The sequence below is a fragment of the Mus musculus genome, chromosome 10 (assembly GCF_000001635.26).
Source record: "Mus musculus strain C57BL/6J chromosome 10, GRCm38.p6 C57BL/6J".
Lineage (NCBI taxonomy): Eukaryota > Metazoa > Chordata > Mammalia > Rodentia > Muridae > Mus > Mus musculus.
This window is the reverse complement of record NC_000076.6, coordinates 115072921-115088278: the sequence shown is the minus strand read 5'-3', so window position 1 is coordinate 115088278 and position 15358 is coordinate 115072921. Positions and strand designations below refer to the sequence as shown.

The following is a 15358-nucleotide window of genomic DNA, read 5'->3' as shown; positions in this document are numbered from 1 at the left end:
GTAAGATGGCATGATCCCCTAAACGACCATACTCTCTACGAGTGCTTCTTGGTTCCCCTGAAAAAGTCAGAAAACAAAACTCCTGAGCTGCATCTATTTACACTCCCTTCAGATGGTTTATAAATTATTCCAGATACAAAAGAAACAAATCTCTCTCATGGCTCCCAACTTTGGACAGGGTCTCTTGGTCTGGTTAATGAGGCTTGTGTAGGCAGCACTGGGGTGAATCTGTTGTTTTTGTTTTTACTGGTGTGGACAGAATCATCCAGAAATGGAAATCAGCTAGAAATATGTACAGCAAAGGGCATTGTCTGCCGAGCAGCTTCCTGTTCAGGTCCATCACCTCTGGACATTAGCATTCTTCCATTCTCAGATTTCCACACTCCAGTATCCCCATGATTGCTGTTTTGGACCGTTTTTACAATTTAGATGTTCGTTGCATAAGAAATACCTTCTAACTGTTCATGGAGAAACCAGAACACTGGCATTTTCTTTAGCATTCCTTCTCCCTGTCTGCCTTGCTCCTGTAAGTGTCCAGAACGCTTCACAGCTCATTTAAATATTTAACCATTATACTTGTGTGTGTTTATATGTGTGTGCATGCATGTGCACATGACTGCAGGTACTCACAGGATCCAGAAGAGGGTGTCAGACCCCCAGGTGGTTGTGAGCTGCCCTCTCATCTTCTGAAAGAGCAGCGAGCACTCTTATCCACTGAGCTGTCTCTCCAGTCCCCTGAACATCCTTTTTTTTTTTTTAATTTGAAGAAAGATATGATCCTAGACCCAATGTAGGAGTGGCTTTATTAATAGCACTATCATATATCTTATGTAAATATTTTTACAATTCGAATGAAGTTATCTATTGCATTAAAGCATTTTCTATTGCTCCAAGTGATGCTCTAATGTAGGTCCCTAAGTTGCTGGAGGCTTTTAGTACAGTCTTCATAACTTGTATTTAAGTAGCCACAATGCACCTTTTCTCTCAGAATATAAAACTTCTAAGATTTGTGCTGTAATTTTCCTGAGGGCAAAGATGTTGCTCTTCAGAGCTGGCCAAGTGTTTCTAAGAGTGGAATCTGTAGTTTGGAGAAGGACTTTCACTTTTCTTCATATATGTGTATGTATATATATATATATATATATATTTGAAGAAAGATACTGTGATCCTAGACCCAATGTCCAATGTAGGGATGGCTTTTTTAATAGCGCACGCGCGCGCGCGCGCACACACACACACACACACACACATGCACACATACACACAATATCATAAATAAAATCAAGTGATACACACACACACACACACACATATATATATAAATCAAGTGATATATATATATATATATATATACACATAAAATCAAGTGAGATCTTATATATCGATATCTATATATCTATATCTCAGTTGGTTTTATTTTCAGAGACAGAAAAAAATCAAATATGAGGAAGCTTATAAAAGTGAGCATAAATCTCACACCCTCAGTATGATGGTTGACATACTGGGAGGAACTCTAGAAGCCCGTGAAGGTGGGGCTTTTCTACGTGTCTCATCATTGTAGAGAACAGCTAACCATGAGCTGCATCATCTGGAAAATCAACTTTGAAGAGCAGATTGAAAACAGGATAACTCGGCCCTTCTACCAACCACCTAGCACCTAGTGTCTTCTGTGTTGCCCTTTCCCTCCCCGTTCTACAGTTGATCTAGCAGTGTAACCATTATTATTTTTTTCATTACTTCCTTGTCTTCCTTGTTTGTTCATTCATTTTCTTCAACACTCCCCAAAGTTGATGGCCCCAGTTGTGAGAAAGGGAATCTTGTAGGGAAGGCTTAGAAAGGGGTTAGTATGTTACAGAACCAAGAGTGAAAGCTGTTCCCTTTGGGAGGGGTATGCGTTATATCCCCTTGTCACCAGGCTAGAGCAACGTCAGGGAGGAAAGGTTTCATTTGATTTTCAGGTTCCGGTGGTGGGGGTGGGGGTGGGGGGAACGGTACATCATCTGGGGAAGGCATGGCGGTGGGAGTAGCTGGTGACTCAGGTGGAGGGAGATGATCATGTGCCTTGCTCACACCTCGCCAGCCCAGCAGGCCCAGAAGCAAGAGCAGTGCTGGGCTGCAACTCTGGAGGCAGCGATTTACTTCTTCCATCTAGGCTCCGCCCCCTGAAAGCTCCACACCTCCCAATCTGTGCCACCACTGGAAAGCAAGTGTTGAAATGTGTGAGCCCATAGAGGCACACTACACACACACCACACTGTGATAGGTGGTAAGGAAATGATTGCTAATGACGAACAGTGAGTCTTGTCTTGAAAAAAAAAAAAAAAGATCCATTTACTTCAAAATGCAAAAAAGGCAGTTTTTGCTCTTTTCCCTGGAAAAGGATGACTTCTGTTTTTTTCTTCTCTTCAGGGCAAAGATTTGGTGACTTTAGTCTCTACAATAATTGCTGGAATACTGCATATAAATATATCTCCTTTGTGTTTCAGGTTTAAGCAAATTTGAGTACCTCTTTTTGGCTTTGGTTTTAGGATGTCCTCGCCTGGTGAATTATTATTTTACCTTTATATGGCTATTATTCAGCATTCTCCAAACAGCTCTCTATTTATTACAATCATTTGTATTTATTGCCCCTTCTAGCAGTGCTGGGAGGTGGTCAGAATTACTGCCAGGCTGTGGAGGAAAGGCTGGAGGGCCAGGCAGGCTTTCTGAGGTTACCCGGAAGGTCAGTGTGGTTGCTGGAGTGAGGACTCAGTTGCAAAGCTCCCCACCCTTACCGGGCTCCGGTGGCTAAGCCTCTGCTCCCATTCTCTCCCTTTCTTGAAGGAGGGCCTGTTAATAACAACAGAGCAAATGCTGGGGGACTGAAGGGTAGAAACTTCTGAGCTGTGTCCACTGAAGAAGGAGGCTGCTCCCTTGCCCAAACTCTTATTCAAACCAAGAAAGCCTCGCATCGCTGAGGAAAATCAAGTGTGAGGAACCATTGCTGAGCTTGGAGATATTGATCCAACATAGGGATGGCTTTAATTAATAGCATCATCGTAATCCCTATGCAAACATTCCTGCAGTTTCGAATGAACTGCAAGGATATATATTACATTGAGGTATTTGATACCGTTGGAACTGTTAGCCTGATGTTGGTCCCTCAGTTGCTGGAGGCTTTGGCATCCACAATTCATATCATGTCTGGTTAAAATGGTGAGTATCCAAGTGAGGTTTAAAAAGCTAATATCTACATGCCTGCACAGTGTGTGTATACATAATCAGATCTATCTCTTTGTTGTTGTGCTGATATGGGAACAGATGACTGCGGTATGAACACAGTCATGTTTGCACTGGGCTGTGAACATAGGAGTCTTTGCAAAACCTTACTTGAATTCTAGGTCTCCAAACTGCTTATAAATCTGACTTCACACCTGAGATTTTTTCCCTCAAAATCTAACCAGTCCTAATATAGAGAGTGAGGATAACAGGTTTACATCTACAATAGTTGAGATCATACCTCTGTGTCCCTGTAGAAATGGGTGTCTGAGAGGAAGGAAGATGTCAAGTGAGTCAGAGAAGCCACAATTGCAGTTTGAGTCTTACAAGTCTCATACCCGGGACCATTCTTTCCCTATAGTTCTAGACCTCGGGGGGCGAGGGAGGACATGCTTATTAGGCAGCACATACAATCCTCTCTGGACTGAATTAGGGATGGTAACTAAATATGTTAAGCACGTCCCATGATAGCCATTTGCATGCATTTCCCGTTTAATTCTGACCACAACCTTGGGCTATCGAGTCCATTAGGTTCCCCAAACTGTACAGGAAGGAACAGAGCCAAATTTAACCTCCAAGATTGAGATGTAGGCTCTGAATTATCTTGTATTATTATTCCAGCAACTGGAAAATTTTGATGTCAAAAGGATAGTGACCAATACCAAGTAACTGGTACTTGGTGGTCAAGGGTGACATGGGTTACCTCAGGACCAATAGGAAAGGCAGCATTGGTAAATTGACACAGGCAAAGTGGAGAGTGCTCTGGGTTTATAGGTCTTGTTAAAATTATACTGCAAGAAGATTCTTAGATTCATGCAGGCCAGAGTATTTTAGATTTACCACAGAGGAAACTGCAGCTCATTTTGAGATACTTCCTCATCTGGTATTACACTGTTACTGGGTTAAAAATTTCTCTTCAGTTCTTGTGTTCTTGAAGGAAAGAATTCAGTTGAGAAACAGTTAGATCAAGTAGAAGTTTATTTAGCAAAGAAGTGTAGATACTCCAAAGGGAGATTGGAACAGGAGACCTCAAAGGGAGAAGCAGAAGGGAGAGTTATGAATCGATTTCCTCAGAAACTTTGATGAATATTTATTTATCTCCTTTAAGGTGTTTTCTTCCCATGATCTTAAAAAGACTGGAAGTGGGTGGGAGTTTCAAAACCGTGATGCAAATGACATTATGCGGAAGCCAGCATCTTTTGAAGATGCGGAAACTTTGTTAGTGTACATATGAGACAACTGTGCAGGTTTTCTGGGTGCTTTAGTCTCTGAGATAGCAGCAGGAGTCTAACTACAGCTTTCAAGATGCTTAAATCACAAAGGTGCCATTGGACCATTGATAAACACAGTTTCCAAGGGCCAGCTGCAAATTTTCTAGGTTACTTCATATTTAACTCTGTGCCTATTCAGGCTTAATAAGTCTAGATTCTTGGCATGGTCACATTGAGAAGCCAGGAGTCCTGGTTTTAGTCATATACCCCTATTTTTAACACTATGGAAAACACCAAAAATGGTTCTTTTAAAGTAGTGGTTCTCAACTTGTGGATCTTGTCCCCTTTGGGGGTTGAAAAACCCTTTTATAGGTGTCACATATGAAATATCCAGCCTATTTGATATTTACATTATGATTAATAATATTAGCAAAATTACAGTTATGAAATAGCAATGAAAATAATTTTATGGTTGGAGGTCACCATCTATGAGGAACTACACTACAGGGTCGCAGCATTTGGAAGGCTGAAAACCACTGTTACAGAGTGTCCAGACAGGGGCAGATGACTCTTCAATATTCTTGCACAGTTGCAATGGCTCGAGCATTATAGAGCTCTCTATAGAAAAATCAAATTAATTCTTGAACACTCTAGGACTTCAGAAAGTCAACACTTCAGAGGGAGTTTACCATAGAGTTCCTCTGGGACATCAAAAAACCTAAGACAGTGTTTAGAGGCCTCTTCCATGACATACAGGGGTTGGCATAGTAGCTGTTTCCCCAAAGTGAGGTAACTTATAAGAACAGAGATAGACTCAAGAAACCTAGTTGGTCAGTGGCCTTTTGTATCTAAGGAGAGATGGATGCTATTTTGCATCTCTTGGAACACATGGAAGCATTCAGACATGGGGACCTCCTGGGCAGCCTGGATGTTCTGTCAGTCACCACAGGGCTGAGCTGGTTGTTAGGTGGATGAGATTTTAAGCACAGGTACATTTCATTCATAGGTGGCTCCATCAACTCCAGACTCTTATTATCTTTCAGGCTAATACATGGCTATTGTTAGTGAAGCCACCTTCATTTACAGGTTAGAGGTAGTCATGCTTTCATGCTTTACGGATGGAGAGGACTCTATAAAACAGGATATTATATACAGTTCCTGAGAATAAGTGATAGTTTTGAGCCCTTAAAACAGTAAACTTCCTGCTTGGTCTGTGTGGTGCTTCGGAAGCTGAGATAAGAAGATAGTGCTGGCTAGCCTGGGCTACATAGTGAAACCTATTTATAAAACCAAATCAAACCAAACCAAACCAAACCAAACCAAACCAACAACAACAACAACAACAACAAACCCCCCCCCCAAAAAAAAACCCAAAAACCAAAAAACCAACCAACCAACCGAACAACAACAAAATCCAGTCAACTCACAATTTTCACTTAAGTGTTATACTGGCTAAGTGCCATATGTCTGACCTAATGGTCTTTGCCTTAAACAATTAGCTGTGTACACAGAGGGATTTCTTCCATGAAGTCTGAGGCAGGGCATCCTGTCCTCTGAGGATTTTCTTGATCTACTCTAATCCTCTTTTCCTGCTAAGATGAATGAATGTAGACATCTGCGGAGTCAGTGAGACAACCGCACGATGATTGTTTCAGAGCCTACGCTGTTTCCAGTCTTTGTCATTGAGTACACACACGGTGCAGGTGCCCTGCGCACACACTGCCTGGTTGCTAACATCTTCTAAAGGCATTGGAAATGGATGGGAGGCACTGGTGGGTTTCATTTCCTTTCGTGCTTGTCCTCAACTCTCTGAAAAGTGTTTGGCTCAGCAGAGGTGTCCCAAGGATGCATGGCTTAATTGTTCTTATAGCCTTTGCTGCTACCAGTCTGCCTCTGCCTCCCAGTACAGGGAAGAGAGTGGGAAGATTGAGGACACGGGAGTCAATCAGTGTCCTTCCTTCCACGTACCAGTGGATGAATGGACAATTTGAGTAAGACACATCAGTTAAATGTAATCACAGTGTACGGCTGCAACGAAAGCAACTTCTAATTCTGAAAGCCACAGCCAACAGGAAGCCAGTTCTTCTCAAAGGGGCAATAGCTCTCATCAAAAGACATTTTCATTTGTAAAACTATAAAGTTGTTTGGAAAATGCGGACAGGATTTATTGGTCATGTGGAACCGAAGTGCCCTGATGTTCACTGTGCTGCGCCGAGCCCTGCGAAAGAGCATTTGTAGGTAATGCTTCATAATGAAGTTGTTCTGCAGCCCAGAGAAAGAAAGAACTTACTCTGAAGGTCTTCCACATCCTCTACCCTTCACGATCCATATATGAATCCATCTCGATCCGGACAACAGGGTTTTGTGGAAAACAAATTACGAGCACTTTGTCCCCTTTTGTTCATGTTGGTAAGGTTTCTTAATTGTGTTCCCAAACACAGAGGACCACAGCCTTCCCCTCCAAGGGCTGTAAAGAATCGTGTGCACTTTGAAATTGTTAGAGGGAATGCACTAAGAATATTGATGGGGAGGGCACTGGTTTGAGCGTTTTTCAAGAAATTCTCACTCTTTGCTTGAGAAGGCAAAGGCAGAGAGAAATACATTGGATGGGCAAATAGATGCATCAGCCTGTTGACGACAGCCTCTGTGTTTTAATGCTCGGCTCAAGGCAATTTCTGCTACCCCCTTCTCTGTCTCTGCCAGTGGAACTATCTCTTAAATCAAGAACAAAATTTATAGGAGTATCATTTGAAAACACTTACATTGGAGCCACCTTAGTTGTTTTTAAAAAATACTCATTTCTAGATGTCATCTAGACTTAACAAGATAGAATGAAGGCCTATGTATCTGAACCTTCCATCAAGAGTCTAGAGACAGGTAGGTAGCATGTGGTAAGAAATGACCACTAACTTTTAACATCATTGAATTTATCTTGAAGACATAGTCATTCAGGATTCCTTACTGTTCTCAGTGCTAGGCATGTGGTGAGCTAAATGGAGCCATTGATGGCTCAAACAGTAATTATACTGGCTTTCCTGGCTTTCTAACGCCTGCTTTGGGTTTAAGTATAACTATTAATACTGGTTCTTCGCACCCCCACCAGCAATATTTATTTGCTGTGCATTGCTTTACTGTACTTTGTCGAAGGTGAATGAGTACTTTGTAAGCACTCTTCAATATACAGGCCCACCCCATTTCTCTGTTGATACACAGTACCTGGCCTCAAAATGTCTCCCAACGAGTCCACAAATAGTTGAGCGAGAGTCTCAATTACCTCTCCGCGCAGGTAATTATTACTTCTGCCATTTAAGTGAAATTTCAGTACATTGCTTATAGAAACACATTTAGGAGCATATTTCTGCGGTACCTGCTTCTATTCACAGGGTAGATTTTAAAGTTCCATTTGTGTCATGGGAGAGAGCGCTAAACTGTCCTTTTGCATGAATTTGGCTGATAGTATATGAAATGTTAAGATGAGCTCATTTTCTCCCTCTACTTCTGTAAGAGACTTAAAAAAGCCAAGCCAACAAACAAACCTCTTCCCTAGCACCCAATTTGCCTGCCGTAGGGAGGGTTCTATGTCTGTGGTCGACTAGTAACTGAGAAGTTCTGTGGCTGCTCGCTGAGCTAGGAAGTTTGCCGCCTTGGCACCTTGGAAGCCTCTTTATGGTCTTGAATGAGTTCTGTGATATGTTTTGCAGCATGCTCTTTCCGACAAGGCGTGTGTGAAATCCTTTGACCCAAAGACGACCTGCTTGCAGGAATGCCTAATCACCACCTTTCAGGACGCTTACTTTGTTTCGGACAGTTTTGAAGAAGCCAAAGAAAAGATGAGGTAAACCTGCTTTTCTTCCTTCTATAGAAAGTCACTTTTAAATGTCTCTCGCTGTTCCTTCTGTCTAACTGTTTTTTGTACCCGTGGCGGTTGATTGTGTTTTCCTTTTGTTTTTTTTTTGTTTATTCTACAGGGACTTTGCAAAGTCAATTACCCGTCCCTTCTCGGTATACTTCAACCCCTACACGCAGAGCATTGAAATTCTGAAAGACACCAGAAGTATTGAGAATGTGGTGCAGGACCTGCGCAGTGATTTGAACACAGTGTGTGATGCCTTGAATAAAATGAACCAATATCTGGGGATTTGATGCCTAGAACCAGAGTTATTGTCAGCATGAGCTCTTGGGGGGTGTAGCAACAATGCAGTCAATGTTATCCAACATCAACAACTTTCTGTGTCATGGTTGGCTAGTAAGCATGCAATTCTGTATGTCCATACCTCTGTGTAACTTAATAACACAAAAATGCTCTAAAGAACCCATGCAGATAACCACTCACCATTTGAAAGATTGTGATCCTATTTGGACATCTCAAGTAGAGTTGACATTTCTGATTAGCGAACAAACTGTTAACTTAAGCAAACTGTGACTTTGAAATCTGTAGCAAACATTCCTCGCACAATTCCAGTCGGTGAGTTGTGGAACTTTTCTTCCTTGGACCTGAGACTTTCCTCTGTGTTCATTAGATAAAATGAAAATAGTTGGGAGGTGGTTTCTATTTTCAATAGTATCCGTGTTATTTGAGATAAACTAGAGTTGCTCCACGCTTTGCATCACAGCAACAAAGGATTTAATATTCTACTTCAGAAGCTGTTCAGAAACACAGCAGTTGGGATGGATGTAGACTGAGTGTTCAGACAATGCAAGCAAAGAAAAGTTTTGATAAACAGGATATATAGGTTGTACTGACCTCGTTGAAACCAATTTGTGGCAAGCTTCCTGAAGAGCTTCTGGAAGGAAACACTTGAACAAAGAATATTCGGGAAGCTTAAACAGAAGGGATGAAAATCTTGGAACTGTGAATGTATTGTTAGGATAGAGTGAATTATCACTGCAGGCTTTTGACTCCTTTTGCTTAGACTGAGAACCTCAAATCCCACAGGGATGTAAATACCATCTCTGATTCCAAAGAGTTGGAGACGGAGTCGTAGAGAAACAAAGGGATTTGCTTCAGTTAGGTCTGATGAGATGTGCCATGGTCATAAGCCACTGCCCTTTTATGTTGGACATCTGACAAGTCTACTGTAGTGTACATGCATGTTTATGTATTGACACAGAAAGAAAATTATTGCTTATAAAATGAATGCTTCTCAATAAACAGAATCTTGCCCCCAACAGGGTATCTCTTATCTCATCTCACACCTTGAAAACAGGCTCTGTCTATGGGGAGGGAGATTTTTCTCAAAATCTGGGGCAACTCTGGGTAAACAATAGTGATTTGCTGTAAATGTCTGGTGATTTTTGCTATAAAAGATAAAAAGCAAACGAACATTCTCCCCTCCCCCCAAAAATCCCAAGTGTCTAAGTGAGCAAGTGAAAAACTGCTGAATCAGTTAATTTAATTATCTTCAAATGGGTTCCCTCATCGAACAAGCCTCCTAATTCTGCTCCTTTTGGGAAGCAGTGCAGGGGCTGGACAGAGTGGGAGGGGTAGGGGCGAGAGGTATAGAAGGAGACAGAAAAAAAACTTTTAAGTTAGAGTATTGGCTAGTTTTCTATTCCTGTGATAAAACACCATGACCAAGACAAGTTATAAAAGAAAGTGTTAGATTGGAGTTATTCTTCCAGAGAGTTAAATGATGGGGGGGGGGGCAAAGGAATGGGTGGGGTTAGGGGGGGAGGGCAGATGAGAGCTCACATCTCAAACAGTGAGCAGGAGGCAGAGAATGGTGTGAGTCTATTGAACATAGACTGCTCCCAGTGACATGCCTCCTCCCACAAGGCACAAGTTTTAAAAATATTTATTTATTCACTTTAATTCCCAATATCAGCCCCCCTCCAAGTACCTCCTCACACAGATCCTCCCCCATACACCTGTCCTTCTCCTCTGGGAAGGGGGAGCCCCAGGAGCACATTCAGTTACTGCACATCCTTTACCACTGAGGCCAGAAAGGCAGCCCAGTTGGGGGAACAGGATCCACAGAAGGCAACGGATTCAGGGACAGCCTGCCCCGACCCCAGTTGTTGGGGGACCCGCATGAAGACCAAGCTGTACATCTGCTACATATGTGTGTGGGGAAGGGAGGAGCTTGGTCCAGCCCATGCTTTCTCTTTGGGAGCCCCGAAGCATCCAGGTTAGTTGACTCTGTTGGTCTTCATGAGGAGTCCCTGTCCATATGTGTGTGTGTGTACACACACACACACACACACACACACACACACACACCAAAAAGGAAGATTGGGGGGCATAGTTGATGTCTTTATAAAAACATGAAGAGAGAAAGAATATGTTTGATTTTGATGGGGATGTGGTAGGCATGGGGGGAGTGGGATGTCTCAGTGGGCCCATGCCAAGGCATCCCTTACCCCTGAGGGACCAGCCACATGACAGTATAGTATAGGATAGAATAGAGTTTATTCATGGCATGGGGAGGAGAGTTAAGAGGGTAGTAGAGGCAGAGAAAGAGAGAGAGAGAGAGAGAGAGAGAGAGAGAGAGAGAGAGAGAGAGAGAGAGAAAAGAAGAAGAAGAAGAAGAAGAAGAAGAAGAAGAAAAAGAAGAAGAAGAAGAAGAAGAAGAAGAAGAAGAAGAAGAAGAAGAAGAAGAAGAAGAAGAAGAAGAAGAGGAAGAAGAAGAAGAGGAAGAAGAAGAGAAGAGAGAAGAGAAGAGAAGTAGAGGCCAGCCATGGTCATGAGCACGTGGAGAGAGGGGAAAGGGAAGGAAATGGGGAAGTGGCGAGGAGATAGAGAGCAAGAAGAGAAGAGCAAGAGCAAGAGCAAGAAAGAAGCAAGAGAGGGAAGAGGGGGCAACAGCCCCTTTTATAGTGGCTCAGGTCTCCATCCCCGTTGCCAGGTAACTGTGGGGGAGGAGCTTAACCAGAATGCTAACAATAGTGAAGCAATCCTGGACCAGCAAGACCAATCAATATTCAGCAGGGAAACTCCAAATCTTGTAGCTCCACTTCTGATGTCAGAGGACTTATGTGACTGTCCTTCCAGTGTTGTTGCCTGCATTGTACTTCCCTCTCCTGAGGTGGCTCCACTCCTTGTCTGCAGCTCTCCTTGGCAGATGCCTCACATCTCTGGCATCTTGGGGTCTCTGACTCAATCCAGATTTCACTTTCACAGCTTCATCCAATGGACTTTAATGGCTTCCATGAAGGGACATCCCTGACACAGACATCTCCTGGCCTCTGTGTCCCTCTGTAACATTGGAAGGGAGATTTCACAATCCCTTTACTCATTTATCGGTCATGACTTTAAGTCCAGCGCCATGGGGATGAGGCTGCTAAGTCTGGCTACTTGCTGGGACTGAGCCTGGCTTCCTTGAATCACATTTGCAGTAGCTTCAGTTTGTTGCTCCTTCCTGGGAGCAGACAATTCCTTAAGCCACTCCATTACAAATTTGTGGCTTAGCTGAGTTGGGTGTTGCTCTGAGGGTATTTCCCCCCTTTTTACAAAGCAGATTTGGTTCTTTTTTATCTCTTAACAGTTCACAAGCTTTAGCTGTAGCATTGAGCTTGCCAATGTCCTTTTCATCCCAAAACTGTAGTGTTTTCCATTTCTTTCTGTCCCTCGTGCTCTCTTTCATGGTGTCCCCACATGAGAGTGATTATTCATAACTATGTAACAGAATCAACATCAGGCTGTCTTGAAATGTTCTCCACTAAAGGAATTAGACCAGTGCTTTTAAATTTAGCCTCAGGCAAGTTATTAGGACAGAGTGAAAGGCAGCCATATCTCTAGACCTGTTGCTAATATTGTTCCTATAGGAATCCTCTTGAGCTGGGCCTCCACAGTCCACGTAGCTCTCAGGGCTACCATCTTCCAAGCTTCTTTTAAGGTGGACCATTAAGCTACATTTACATCACTTAGCCAGTTTTCTAGTGCAAAGTTCCAAAGTCACATACATTGCTTAAACAAACAAACAAACAAACAAACAAACAAACAAACAGCAAACCAAAGCAAAAAACCTGCACATCAACATCACCATCAGCATGGTTAGAACTGTTACTGTAACACCCCATTCCTGGTACCAATTTCTCTATCAGGTACTTTTCTGTGTTGTGAAAAAGGCAGCTTATACAATAAATTGCTTAATAGTTGAACAGATTGGTGCTCACATCTTAAACTGCATTCATGAAGCATAGATTACATCAGGACTGGCAGAAGGATTTTGGAGCTACAGAGTTGTCCCCATGGCACAGCTCCTACAATAAGGCCACATACTTCCCTCCAAAACAATTCCACCAACTGGGGACCATGTATTCAAACATATGAACACATGGTAGGGGGGCATTCTCATTCAGGACAACACAGCTAGAAACCTGTTTGGTTGGAGCCTTGAACAATTTACAAGAATGTTCCATTAATAGCACAGAACATGCAATTTAAAATCAACTCAGATTCTTATATGGGAGCTACTATTGCTCAAATAACTTAGATCTCACTATATGGAAAAGAAATGTAAGAAAGTTCAAAAACGAATAAGCCAGAGGCCAAACTAAGATGACAACTCAGGGTCTGAGAGTGGGTCTCTTAGCTCATTGGCAGAGTAGTTGCTTTTCAAGTTGCTTAGGTTCAATCTATAGCACCACAAAACAAAAACCAAAGCAAAATAAACACACCAAAGACCACCATCACCCCCACCACCATCACCACCACCACCACCCAAACCTCCCACAATATAACAAACAACTAAAGCACAGAAGAATGAAAATTTCCAGAAGCTTGAAAGTTGAATTGAACATTGGTTACATAGCAACAGAAACCTGCTCCCTTTGGAAGCATCCTTGGAACAGCTGAGTTCTTATGAAGATGTTTGGTCTATAGAATGTGAGCATCCTGTAGCTTGTTTGCTGCTCTAGGTGAAGGCCAAAGTGTCTTGGGAAGTTATTGGTAGTTGAGAAAGGATGATCAGACAAACAGGACACCAAGTCAAAAAGTTCAAGAGTGATCAAGTAGCTGTAGATTTTAATAGTTTTATATAGAGCCACTACTATATTTTCTCTTACTTATTTTACTTGATCTAAGTGACCCTGAATATTTCCTGATAAATTACAACCCAGAATAATCTGCTGGAACAATAAACTCTAAAATGTTTAGAGTAAGTTGCTGAGATTTCTTGGAAGAGAAAATTGGCTATGAAATACTAAATGTCTTCCATCCCTGATGTTTCTGTGGTTGAATATAGCTTCCAACACAAGTGCTGGAGAGTGTTGTCCTATGCTATATGACTAAAAGCAACCAGACAAACAATATCCATAAGTGACCAGTCAACTGTTCTGCTTGAAGCACAGTAAAAGGACAACTTCTTAGTCAAATGTACTTGAGAAAGAATTATATTTAATTGTAAACAAATCCCCTAGACAAAAATAACCTTTGAAGTGTCTTCTGCTCGGCTGGTTGTGAAATCTTGAGTTTTTTTTTCCCCAAATATGGGTAAGAACCTATTCTGTTTCAAAAATAGAAGAGCCTTGAAGTAAACAGGCTTTCCCACAGAGCTTACATAGGTGCCACACAAGGAGGAGAAATTAAATGATGCTTTTTAGATTTGTTCGCCATTCAGGGTAGCAGTAATCATGGCTTCCACCCTGTGAAACAATGGGATCACGGTTTTCATTTGTTGTGAGCATTTAACATGTAAATGCAATTACAGCTAATGGTGGGAAAAATCCTATAAAATGTAATAGCCATTCTAGGAGAAGTATTGGCTGAAAAAGTCCTCAGGTGGAAATAGTGCAACAAAATGATTACAGGCAGCCTCCTGTCATGTCTGATACCTGCTCTGTGCAGCCATTTGTCTCAATTATGCCTCATGACTTTAGGCTAAATTAAGTAGATCCAAGGGCAATTATAAATTTAAAGACCCTTGTGCACTGTCATCTCATCGTGAGTCATCACTTCATTTTGGCATTGCTTCTGACTTCTATAATCAGCTAATCAGAAATCAACGGATATTTCACAGCAAAATCAAGTTTCTTATGTGTTGCTATTTGTAAGAGATAGGCAAAAAAAAAATCTGATTAGTATAGGCTTAATTTTGAACATTTTTGAACGTTATGTGACAGATAGGGCATCCAGTGTATTCCTGACCAATCTGTTTACTTGATCCAGTAAAAATGCAGAGGACAATATGTATATTTGCCTCTTAAAAGTAGGGAAGTTTGATGAGAGCGTTAGTATTTTCTTTTTTTTTTTTTTTTTTTTTTTTTTTTTTTTTTTTTTTTTTTTTTTTTGGTTTTTCGAGACAGGGTTTCTCTGTATAGCCCTAGCTGTCCTGGAACTCACTTTGTAGACCAGGCTGGCCTCGAACTCAGAAATCCACCTGCCTCTGCCTCCCAAGTGCTGGGATTAAAGGCGTGCGCCACCACGCCCGGCTGCGTTAGTATTTTCTAACACAGTAGTGGAAGTGTTGCGGGGTGGGTTTCTTGCTCAGTCTCGTATGTTTACTGCGTAATTTAGAAATAATGCTTTAGAGAGACTCTATATCTGTGCTTGTCTAACTTGCACAATAGTAAATGGGCCTGATCCTAATAAATGTAAAATATCGAGACATTTACCAACAAAAAGAGTCTAAAATGATAAAAAAAAAGAGAGTGCTTTAATGTAGAAGAAAATAGAAATGCAAAGTCTCATTTTCATATGGAGTCATGGCTCACATCACCTCATTGTCTTCATTCGAGGAAGAAAACATTAACAGGAGATGCGGGTGTCCTCCCATTCAATTGATCTAATTTCCAACTTCCAGAGTACTGACGCACGGATGCTTACTCTCGTGAACCTTGTCTGACTTATAATGAAAAAGAAAGTAGCCTAGAGTTTTCTGGTGTGCTTCAGACTTTCTTTTTTTCCTTTTCTCTTCTTCAATTTCCAGAGACAGTGTTTTAGTTTGAAA

The 15358-nt window shown here is 41.8% G+C and overlaps 1 protein-coding gene across 1 annotated transcript in view; it reads left to right on the top strand.

The window, feature by feature from the left end:
• Window positions 1-9638, top strand: part of Tph2 (tryptophan hydroxylase 2) — a 106382-nt gene extending 96744 nt beyond the window's left edge. The window contains exons 10-11 of the mRNA NM_173391.3: window positions 8171-8304; window positions 8438-9638. Of these exons, the coding sequence (NP_775567.2) occupies window positions 8171-8304; window positions 8438-8612 (309 nt within the window). The 3' untranslated portion in view covers window positions 8613-9638. The remainder of the gene's footprint in view (window positions 1-8170; window positions 8305-8437) is intronic.
• Window positions 9639-15358: the final 5720 nt, after the last annotated feature.